Source organism: Crinia signifera, chromosome 6 (assembly GCF_055691185.1).
Source record: "Crinia signifera chromosome 6, ASM5569118v1, whole genome shotgun sequence".
In the NCBI taxonomy this organism is placed as follows: Eukaryota; Metazoa; Chordata; class Amphibia; order Anura; family Myobatrachidae; genus Crinia; species Crinia signifera.
In genome coordinates, this window is record NC_139222.1 from 231,368,096 (window position 1) to 231,380,924 (window position 12,829).

Sequence of the window (12,829 nt, forward strand, 5' to 3'; positions counted from 1 at the left end):
GCTTCCACCAGCACAATGACAGTGGGATTCTCCCCTGTCAGTGCGAGGGGACTCGGCACAGTCCGCAGTTGTGGGGATTTCCTACTGTACATGCACAAAACACTGGGGAAATGTCTACAATGCTGCTGCCAGCATCACAGGACTAAGGGTAAGTATTTTAGAAATTGGTGCAGGGGGAGCAATGTGGGCCCCCCTGGACCTTGGGATCCATGTGGCCCACACGCCCTGCACCCATTATTGATACAACACTGTGTTCAGCTTCTATCTATCTATCTATCTATCTATCTGTAAAGAACATAGGCCTTTATTCAGATCTGATCGCAGTACAAAGTTTTGGAAAATGGACAAAACCAGGGGCCTTATTCTGGTCTGTGCGGCCGGAGCCGAATATGCGGCCAGGACCGTGCGTCCTAAACCCCTCCTTCCGTACGGATCGCTCACTCCGTCCGAATGCGGTAAGCCGCTGACCGCACGGAGCACGAGTGGATTTCTCATGTATACACCTCCTCCATCTCTGGGAACCTCCCCCATCATTCGATGGTCGCAGACCATCGAATGCAGGACCGAGCGGTCAGGCAGCTCCCGCAAGCTCAGACCACACGGGCATTTCTCCGTGCAAAAGCAGGGATCTGGGCGGGCAGCTGACATCCGGCAATGTCATATGTCCACCCCCTACACGTGCGTCATGGCCGCATTACCATACAAACGCCCAGCGTTTTCATGGGAATGCCCATGAAACGTGGGGCGTATGCATATGTTAATGAGGCCAAACAGCCCTTCACGCCCCTCTCCTCCCCCTGTTCCTAGTGTAAACAATTCATGTGGAATTTGGACGTATGTCCCTTTCGCACATGCGCAGATATGCCTCTGCACATGCGCAAACACAAAACATCGGCGGAACGAACGCACGCGGACATATCCGCACCAACCAGAATAAGGGCCCATGTGCAGTGCAGGTGGGGGAGAGAGTTAGATTTGTGTGAGTTATTTTGTTTCTGTGCAGGGTAAATACTGGCTGCATCCTTTTTACACTGCAATTTAGATTTCAGTTTCAACACACCCCACCCAAATTTAACTCTCTCTGCACATGTTACCTCTGCCCCACCTGCAGTGCACATGGTTTTGACCATTTTCCCCCAAAAAAATTGTACTGCAATCAGATCTGAATAAGGGCCATAGAGTGAGGTGATTTTGAAGTGCAAGGGATACTGAAGGTCAGTTATTGGCCATGATCCTCCTGTATTCATTTTGTAGCAGCTCTATGTGTAAACATGAAGATATTTTCTAGGCTCCTATTTTTATTTTTTGCACCTGAGGAAGGAGGTAATTCTGAAACTGCTGTACATGGATGTCTTTCAGCTCCTGCTGTGGCTGTGTATATTGCCTGTAATTTATAGATGCTGGCATTCTGGGACAGTGGGAGGCAGAGTGGGGAGGCGTGGCTTAACAAAAGGGGTGGTGTGACTGCAAAAGGGGTTTGTGCAAGGGGTGTGGCCATGTGAGCACATCATCTGATATCACTGGCATTGCACATCGGGGACATAGCTTCATTGACACACTTATTTGGGGAGCCGGGCAGTCCACCAGATTTTCTGGAGTCTCCCAATCATTCCTGGAGTGTATACTATATTTAGACTTTTTGAAGTCATATAAGTGCCCTGGTTTCTTTCTTTTTTTTTTTATAGTGTTTCTACTGCTAAACATTATGGAGCATGATATTAACATATAAAATCTGTTATAAATGTAGTCAACTTCTTTTCATAGGAAATAAACCGTTATATACAGTTGATATATATATATATATGTGCAGCTCCGTTAATAAAGAAAAACACCTTTTTTTTTAGCAAGCTGTAAAATCATTTATTTTAAGACATATCTAAATAAATACAGATAATGGGTGAAGAACAAAAAGGAAATATCTCAGTGATGCAAAGTTATTTTTCTAGAATTTGTTTTATTCACACTCCAGAGCCTGTGTGATGTCGCTGGCTCTTTTAGATTTGAGGTCCATGTTTACATTTCTATATATTGATCCAATTAGTATCAGCTACAGTAGTTCGCTGTTGAAGACTTACTCCACAACATATAAATGAAAGGGAAATGTCAACATAATTAGTATTTTAAGGATGTTATTCGCTATTACAAACTGCTATCAGTCTCATATAGAATGACCATGAGACCGTTACAGCTCAGGCTGCAGCCACACATTGGCTGTGTGTAGGATTCCTGCTGCACAGCGGGTCCTGCTGAATGGGACCCGCTGTGCAGCAAGAATCCTACTCACAGGCTCTTATGTGGCTGGCCACACACTAGTGGTGCAGATGCAGCCATCGGGGTCGTATCACAGAATACTGTGGTAGGACCCGACGGCAGGACGACTGCATTTCAATGTAAGCACATACATTTCAATGTATGTGTTCACACAGTGTGTGCAGATACAGCTCTGCAGGAGCGGGACCCGCTGTGCCATGATGTGTGGCTGCAGCCTTATGCTAAGTACATTTTACATTTTGTGGCAAAAAGAGAGAAATATTTTTTGGTTTTATAAAACAACTGCTAAAAGTGCTCTTTTGGGAATTAACAAGAAATGCTTCATTCAGATGATACCAATATATATATTTTTTAAATGGTTATAATAATAATCTTTAACTCTGGAGGTATATGATTATGGGACCTATTCATTGTAGAGGGCCATTTGGCCCATTGTAAGTAAGAACCCACTCTCTGAGTTTCAGTGGTGGACATAAAGCACTGGAGCTATTTAAAAAAAACAGGTGGCCATGATTCCGATCACCTACACTTTCATCGCTCATTACTAGTGCAGAGTTCACGCCTGTGCAGAGAGAGAGGACTGCTGGAGGCATACAGATCCATCTTGATCCCACATCAGGACTTATTCCAATAGCGTGAGGAGGCCTCAAGAACCTAATGCCATCTGCAGATGATGTCTGTTCCTTTAGGCAAACCCTGATATCTTAACTTTTAGAAGTTTGTTGTATACAGGGAGACCACATTCCACTAATAATGAATGGGATTGTTATTTAAAGAAATGCAGAGCATGTGTAACAGGCCCATTGATCTTAATTAATAGGTCTCCAGGTAACACATTTATTTAACACTGGATGTCTGCATAGTATTTTTAAGGCTAGACTTTCCTTATTTTCCACATTTTCTATATCATTTTATTTTCTCCATGTATGATCTCCTGGAAATGTACATGTTTTTTTTATTGATTGGCTACCGGACATTCTTAACCTTTTTGAGCTAAGTCTATGGATAAATGTACAAAACTGAATTCTTTGCAATCCTCATTTTCCCTTTTATAAAACTCTTATGTGTTTATATTATGTTACTTAAAAACACAACAGATCCATAGTCTGTCCATGTTCTATCGGTACATCATGTTGTTCAGGTATGCGTTCCAACAGCTGGAACCAAAGCATCTATAGAATTTTTATACTCTAGTTGACCGTTTTACTCAGCTCTAAAAGGCCATAATATGTCTGCTCCTAGAACCTTGTAATGTATTTTAACCGAGACAAAAATAAAGGTTTAAAAACTAGTATTTCTAACACTAGCTTTAAAATTGCTGACACAAATGGGGGCACTCAAACCACCTCCCGGGCAGCTTTCACAATTGAATATGAACAGAAAATGGTATCGGCACAATTGCTAAAATTCCCTGAGATTGGTGCTTGCTGTCTGACTCATGGCTTAACAACCAACCAACCATACCATGACATCATGTTGGTTACGAAGCTACTCAAAAATATTATCTTTTTTTTTTTTGCATTCACTGCTGTTTTAACAAATATAGTAAAATGTCAGACCCATGTACAAATATTATCCTCCAGCACCCAGTAGGCTTCAAAACAGTCAACCTACACAGCAGGACTGCAATAAAACGCTGTGTAATCTAGAACAATCTCCTCTACTGTGGACAGTATATTAGGTATGTTTGATGCAGGTACTGTAATGCATTCATTAGTTATGAAATAGATTGCTTGATAGTATTGACCAACAGTTTATTAAACTATCCCTAAAAACCCTAAAAAACACCCGCAAAAATAAAACCAGTGCCTCTGTGAAGGACACACTTCACTTGATGTTTCAACTTGTTCACTGCATGCAGCGTTATATAAAGAAGTTATCATTTTTGGAGAATCCAATTTTAGGTGTTTTCACTTGAATTATACCGGTGGACAACAGGCACTATCTGTTTTTTTCAAAAAATTTGCAAAAAAATAAGTTTTTATTTCTTGTTTTCATTTTTTATACTGTGCATAAAAATATCACAGGTAAGTTAAGTTTATGTGTTAGAGATAGAGCAGTTTGAAATAAAGGGCAAAAATAATCGATTGGTTATTATGCTGCTCACGTAACAAAACATTAAACAAACAAAATGATGTACGACTACTGAATTATTAGCCATAAATGTATAAAAACAAAACAAAAAAAACTAAAATAAACCAACATATTTTCTGGGAGTTAATTGGTAAAAAATGCAAATCTATAATAGTCTTTTAACTGGGAAATGTAATATAATTTATGTGCACAATACAATATATTTTTATTGTGATCATAGAAAGTGAAGTCTATTATAAATCAAAACTTGTCTTTAAAAATGTCATAGTTTTGTCATTGGTATATGAAGATTGTTCCATGGCCCCATCCACAGCTCGTCTTCATCTGATTGAGTCTGATCACTGTGGAATTCCAATGGCTCTTTTATGTCTTCATTGTCAACAACTGACTCTTGTTCATCTGTGCTTTTTAATTTATTGTCCCCAAGCTTAGCTATTATGTTTTTGGCCACTCCTGTGCTAGAGGCCAGTGATATACTTGATGGTCTGCTGTTATGTTTGATAGAAGCTCCTTTTGATAATGTATTCAACTGGATATTTTCCTCATGTGTCACTCCAAGCTTGTCTAGTTTTTTAAAGTGCTTTCCGAGCCTCGAGGGGGATGCCATTTTTAAATTATTTGTAAGGCAAGAACGTCTGGTTCTGACCACAGACCCATTTTGCGCTATGTAAATATTCCCATTTACGTTGTTTTGAATGTTTGGGTGACTGAGACGGCTCCTTTGGGATTCGGGAGCACTTTCCTCTCCAGTAGAACTTGTTTCGTATTCCCGGTCCACAACTAACTTAATCTTTTTTCTAGCAATCTATTGAATAAAAAGGAAACATAAGCAGTTAGAATAATCCCAAACATCTCTCTTTATACTACTGACATGCACATATAATACCCTGTTTACATATGCCATGTGTCCTTTTTAGGAAGATACATCTTATGAGTATTTGAAGCTGGAGGGGTGTATTTGTCTGTGCGTGTGTGTGTGTGTGTGTATGTGTGTGTGTGTGTGTGATTACAATATATAAACCAGGGCCATATTAAGAGAGGAGGTGGCCTGTGCGCCATGTACAGATGAGTCCCATCCTCTAACTGTCACTGACAGATGGTGAGCATAGCACTAGCGATGGGCACTAGTAAAGTCTAGAGGTGATAGAGTCTACTGTGCATGCGTAGGACTTTGGGGAAATGGCAGAGTGACCATTTTCCCAGTGATTCCCCTACAGATGCGCAAAACTCAAGGAAAATGGTATGGTGGTTTTGTAGAGCTAGCATAGCAGACACTAGACTCCGGAGAGGTGTGCACTGTAGAAATGAGGTATGTGTCTCTTTGGACCCGCACTCATTATGAATGAACTGATACTGATATATACTGTATACATATATATATATATATATACTGTATCAAGAAAAGGCTAAATGTCACTCTGGGTCTTGGTCCAAAAAACTATTGACTGTGGGTCAACGTCGTTTCAGATGCAGATTGCACATAAATCTCTCGATTTTCAATGTAGAAGCTTTTACTGTATTTGAACACATTCCTAATTGAAATTAAGTTCCATGGGTTTTAGTTTATCATTTCATTACCAATTTTAAAAGAGAATGCTCACATATCTTATTTGGTGTAATACACTTCACAATAAGTGTGATATTATAGAGCTGGGGTAGCCAACTCCAGTCCTCGAGAGCTACCAACAGTGCATGTTTTCCAGATCTCCTCACAGAATCACAAGTGAAGTAATTAGCTCCACCTGAGGATCTTTTAAAATATGTTAGTGAGTAACGATTACACCTTTGCAGCAGCTAGGTTGCCAGGAAAATGTGAACTGTTGGTAGCTCTCGAGGACTGGAGTTGGCTTCCACTTCTATAGAGCTATTTACACAGAGATCATGGCACACTGCCACCTTCTGATAAGTATGGACCATAACACGCACTTTTGTTTGATTTCAACTTTGGTAAATTTTTATGCATCCTTTTCTTGACTTGTATGCAGTGGGGTTGTTAACCCCGTAGATGGGCACCTGGGCAAGGTATTTCTGCTGCCGCTGTCACCAGCGGCACTCGGTAGTTTTTTTTTAAAGAACATACCAACGTTTCGGGGACTAGCCCCTTGGTCAAGGTGCAGGTGAAAAAAAGAAAATGATATATATATATATATATATATATATATATACACGCAATCACACACATCACTATCTCAATGAAAGTAAATGAGGTTACGAGCATACTGCAACCAGAAGGTTCTAAAAGTAGAAAAACATACAATTAATGACTGGTAGGTTTTTTCATTCCTAGAGCACACAAGTTGATTGCCGCAGAGTTGTTTGTAATGTATCCTTATTAAATCAGATGCAATCAGTTTAAGATCTGCAATATATGTAATTACAATTAATTTCCTGCTATTTGCATAATTATGAATAGACAAAACACAGGACTTATCTTACTGTCCCGGAAGGCACCTCATTAACAATGCTTCTGGCTGTTTAATATTAGATAAAATAATAAAATTTACGCAGGTGCCTGATTTTTTTTAAATATATATATAAATGGCTTTTCATCAGAATTATTACACAGATAACTGCGTGATTTTAATGCAAGCTTAATTCAGTTCATTGCATTTTTTAAATGAAATTAATAAAAGTAATTTAATATATGCAGCAATACTCACTGTCCAAACAGACCTATCTGATGGATTAAAGATGCTATGAATATGCGGGGGCAAAAGTAAAGATTTGCTTAATTTTCATATATTAATATATTCTATAATTTGGGACCTACTTGACATTTGTGTTTATTTCATCTTGTTTAAACACTGATTAAAGTCATTTACCAGCTCTTCCTGTAGATGCTAAAGCCAATATTTAAACAGGTCTGGTCATCTAAACAAGACCATCGTTATTTAACTGTAGCTTGCCTTGAACATAAGATTGAAGCTGTTCCGATTTAACCAAGTGATTGCGGTCTTTTTGTCTGCACTATATCAAACCTACAAGCAAAGCTGTTACGTAAAATTAATTAGAGTGGTTTAGATTTAGTCTGCTTTATATATGGAAGATGATTCTGAGTTGGTTGCAACGTTTTAGCAAAATGCAGAGGAAGCTAGGTTTACTAAATTATGCTAATGAGTGGATCCATGTGGCTTCTGTGGAAAGTTGCCCCACCCACTTTTTTTTATGTGTACAGCAGCAACTGTCATCATTAGTACAGGAACATGCAGCACAGCAGTCACATGCTAGGTGTAGAGAAAGTCTGAACAGGCTTCCCTTCTCTGTATGCACGACTCAGAATAGCACAGAAATGTAGCTACACATTGAGCAGTATTCAATGCCGGGGGCAAGCTGTTACAGCGAGCAGTGCTGCCTGCTCGCTGTCACAGCTGGCAGGGTCAGTATTCAACTGACCCCCCTGCATATGCCGTTTCCCCCATTGCTCAGTTTTTGAAGACAGCGCGGATTTCCCGGCAAGTTGAATAGGGTGAGCGGCCGGTGCAGGGGTTAAACGGCGAGGATCGCTTGTTTTCAGTGATTCCCGCCATTTAACCCCCTTGCCGGCCACATTGAATACACCCCATTGACAATACTCCCATGATACGATTGTGAAACTGATCTCTTGCATATGTTCTCATGGATGCTGCCCAGTATCACGCAATGAGAGATCCAGCAAAAATGTCTCACTCAGAAGCAACTGGGGACAGGCACAAATGTCCCCAGCCACTTCTGTGCATGCGTCATATGCTGTAACTTACTGTTTGTGTCAGTGTAAAGACCTGGGATCAGTCCTATTATGTTTGTTTATTTTAAATCCAAAATAATAGTAGTGAAGTATTAAGTTACTGATACCCCTTTCAGACATATGCTATAATGCGCATAATCCCAGGACTAGCGTATTTCTGAACGACTACCCGGAATTTTAGTCGACTAAAATCCCAGGTCCTGTGCAATGTACCCAGGATTTTTAAAAACCCGGGGTTGTACCAGATTTAAAATCCCGGGTAGTATGTCTGAAAGGGGTATAAATTTGCAATTTTACAGAAGATATTCTTATATTGTTTCATTGCAAAAATAATTAGGTAACATTAAGATGCAGAAGAGCAGGAAGGAAAGAGTTAGGGGATAATAGAAGAATAGTATGTCCTGCTACACACAGCATGTGAGCTGATCTGGAATAAGAGGCACGCTCCAACAACTCATGCTTTCCAAAGCATGGGGTCAGAGAAAGTATGGCTTCCTGGAGATTCATGCAGCTCACAGGTGAGAAGAGAATGCTCTGCGTCTTCAATGGAGTAGAAAATGAGAAGATTAGAGTGGCTGGATCCGTGCTTCCGAGCAGCAAACTGGCAGCAAAGTATAAAATAATAGATCTTTATTTCTGCAGGATATGTGCGAATCAGTAGGTCTAATGAAAGCCACTGGAACAAAACGGCTTATTAAGCATTTATATACCTCTGCAATAATTATTAGTACAGAAGCCGGAAGCAACACAGCCATAACATTGTTCATTATTGTTTTATCTTCAGTGGTAAAAAATAAAATAAAAGGAATTGTCATCTTCCAACATGTAACAGCATAATTGTGCTGGGCCATTTTAGCATATTGGCACACTAGGAGGCTGCCCAGGTCCCTACAATTCTAGGGGCCTCTGAGCTAGGGTGGTGTTAAGCTGGCCATATACTAGGGCGATATACATGGTCACGTTTTATGTGATCGTATGCGGTTCTGCTACCCTGGAGGCTCCCGGGCGGCTCCAGGGGGGGGGATCGTGGGTGACTTCTCCGCTCGGAAAAGTTGCCGAGTGTATGGCCAGCATTAACCACACAATCATAGTGGCGAGACAACATTCTTTTCCTGCCTCGCAGCCTGCAGGCAGATGGTGAATGGCTGTCAGCATGCTGATTGGTGGATGGCTGGAACTGCCTGTGAATGGGTTTGTAGTTGTCCCAGTTTATTGCTCTGCTAAGGACCTACATTGCTGTTAGGTTTTCCTTGTAACAGGAGCAACATTGTCATATGTAATGTTTATCCAAGCTAACCATACTGTTGGATACATACTATACAGATGTAGCCGGCTACATCTTTGCAGGGGCTGGCGTATCTATCACCAGCACCCACCAGCAGCCGGCTACCGCCAGGGGCGCACATGCACGAGATGCTCACGTGCCCTGTGGCAACGAAGCCTGTCGCCTCCCCCTGGACGCCCCTCCCCCCCCCTCCCCCCAACTGGGCATTGTCTCACTAAAACAGAGATGGGCAGGGAAACGCTGCCCAACCGCCGTGATACTGGGACGCAAGTGCGCGTGAGATGCACGCATGTCCCAGTCCCTATCGCCGGTGCTCGCCAGAGAAGGGGATCTGGCGGGCGTCGGCAATGGATGGGGCCGGCTCCATCTCTATATATAGTATTGACAGTAATGGACTCCGTTAATGTAAAAATGCCAAGATGATGCAAGGCTTCAGTGCCACATAAGCCACACTGCTAATACTACACGTCAACTATCAATAACCAACTGGGCATAAGATATTGGGGTTGAGAACTACTGTATACAGCTTGTTTCCAGCAGAATGATTGTTTGGTGCTGAATTTGAAAATGACAGATCAGAATAATCTCAATGGGCCTCCAATGACTGACTGTATTCCTTTTGGCATGTGTAGAATATCATTGAATTACTTGCATCATTAGTTCCATGTGCAAATATGTAATGGAATGTTATAAAACTATCTAGGGTAATGTAATATGTGATTGTTGCAGATAAACTACCACAAGGCTTGTGTTTAGAATGAATAAGCAAATGTTAATGAAATTTATATAAATGATTCAGAGAGGACATGTCAGTATATGCATGCGTACTTCAAAGACATCAGCTGCAGAATACAAAGTTGATTGAACTAAAACAGGCGTAGCCAACTGCAGTCCTCGAGAGCTACCAACAGTTCAAGTTTTCCAGGTCTCCTAACAGAAACAAGTGAAGTAATTAGCTCCACCTGTGGATCATTTGTAATGTGTCAGTGAATAATGAATACACCTGTGCCCCAGCTAGGAGATCTAGAAAACGTGAACTGTTGGTAGCTCTCGAGGACTGGAGTTGGCTACCCCTGAACTAAAACACACACACACATTATATATATATATATATATATATATATATATATATATATATATATATATATATATATAAATATATAGTAAATATTATAGATCCAAATAATATATAGACGTGTATGTATTTTAGTGTAGTATACAAATATAAAAAGGGGTGAATTTAAGCGGTTAGCATAGAGAACTAAATAGAATCAGCATAGTTTGGAGAGTAGTCCTGAGTATACATAAATATACATACCTGTAAATACCTGAAATAAATGTAGTAAAGATAGAATAGATTTGTTTGTCTGTTAATTATAATGAAACATAAAGATCAAAATAAGAAGCACTAAGGCAGAAGGATAGCTATAGGATAGTGTCACACAGGTGCACTGCAATCCAAATCACTTGCTTTTCCTACCTACTATTTGCTTTCAAAATGACGTGGAGTCACCAGCAGCTTCAGAAACAGACATATCAGAGTCCGAACCGTGACCCGTGTCTTGTTCATCTGATTGGTTGGATGATGCTCTTTTGCTAAGGCTATTACTTCCTGCATTGTCATTTGAGTTTTGCGCTTCGGAATCATGAGAAGTTCGGGAAACATTATCAGCTTCCTGGCTGGCTATAGTGCTTTGACTTTGATTGCTAAGAGATAAATTTCTTTGACTGTCATCATCACCATTTTCATCAGCCTCCTCCTCCTCGTTCTCATCTTCATCATCATCATCATCACTTTTTACATTACTCTGCGCATCTGTAAGCTGGCTACTCCTACTGTGACTTTCTTCACTTTTTACTGATGTCCTAGTTTCTGATACTTCACTTAAGTCATCTCTGTCCACATGACTGTCAACTTCAGAATGGTCATCTTCAGATTCTTCTTCAATAGTACTTTGTATTTCACTGTCAACTAATGACTTCTTTGACCTATAGCTAGATTTTGAACTGCTCTTTCCACTTTCTTCCCCAGATTCTCTGCTGGCATCATCACTCTTTGCACTTTGTACACTGGAAGCATCGGTTGCTTGTTTGCTGCTTTCTGATTTCTTGTCTGAACTTTTCAAAGATTTCCTGGACTCTGCTTCAGAGGCCGATACTTCACTATGTAAACTAGATTTTTCAGAATGAGCACTTTCAGACTCTTTATCCTCTTCCTCGTCCTCATCTGGTGTCTCTTCCTGTCTACTTTCTATGGACTTGGAAATGGAGACTGCTTCATCCTCCGACTCATCTAAGGTTTCATCTCTCTCTTCATCAGAATCAACTGAGCTTTCATTTGTTTCATCCTGATCCAAAGTTACCTTCAAATAATCTTTATCAACCTGAGATGGAGTGGTACTACTCCTTCGGGATGATCCCTCAGATGGTTTTGATGACATTTTATCCTTTTCATCACCTGAATCTTCACTTTCTTCAGATCCACTGTCTGCTGTTACGCTAATTGAAACCCCAGATTTACTTTCCTCCTTTTCAGTTTCACTTATATCTGAATCTTCCTCCTCTTTGTCTTTATCACTGTCGGCAGTTGAAGTTTTGGTGGAAGAGGTTACCGATTTCCTGCGCGAGTGGAGCTTTCTAGCTACACTAAGACGTTGGAGGGCGCGGTCAAGTTTTCTCGTTACAGAGGGCTTATCGGCTGATTTTTGGAAATAGCTCCCTTTAATGACCATGCTGTCATCACCATCAACTTGACGTGCAGAGACCAGTTTAGCATAAGTAGAGTCTTTTCCACTGCCTTTTACTTTTTGAAGGATCATTGGGAATATTCTAGCTTTTTTCCAAGGAGAATGGGAAGTAGCATCTGTGGCCTCAGAAGACTTTTGAGGGCTGACTGCAATTCGACTTAACTGCACAACTGCCTTCAGTTTTTTCTTTGCTTGACTTGTTCTAGCTACCCCTTGTATACTACCTCTGGATGGCCCAGGCCTGCCTGCTATACTTCCTCTACCTGGCCCCTGCCCTCTACCTCTCCTAGAAGGAGGTCTGCCACGAATTCTTCCCTGAAATTATGAAAAGTGAACTGTAATTAACAATGAGTAATATATTAAGTAGCGTGTTTATTTTAAATGTCCTGCTTGATAAAGGGATTAGGACCATGTATTTTAAGTGTTCAACATGCATAATATTGAATATTGTTCCAGACAAACAGACGCCTATTGTGAACAATATAGAAAAAAGAAAGGAATGATAGTTCACATCATTCCAGTGTTTGTAGTCCTGGATATTTGGAGAACAGTGACGTGCAGCAGAGGTGACGCCGGATCACTAACATTTATTTTCTGTCTATATTTAGACATCTATTGTGGTAATCCTGAGTGGCGGTACAAAAATGATGTGATCAATGAAGTGATCGATAGCTCTGGCATAAGCCAGCTATCCATGGTACCAAGTTT

General features: G+C 40.6%; 1 protein-coding gene across 1 annotated transcript in view; it reads right to left on the reverse strand.

Annotated features, from left to right (window-relative positions):
• Positions 1 to 1,846: 1,846 nt before the first annotated feature.
• The window catches only part of PCDH15 (protocadherin related 15), a 1,154,330-nt gene continuing 1,143,347 nt past the window's right edge, over positions 1,847 to 12,829 (reverse strand). The window contains exon 37 of the mRNA XM_083149096.1: positions 1,847 to 5,170. Within this exon, the coding sequence (XP_083005222.1) occupies positions 4,628 to 5,170 (543 nt within the window). The 3' untranslated portion in view covers positions 1,847 to 4,627. The remainder of the gene's footprint in view (positions 5,171 to 12,829) is intronic.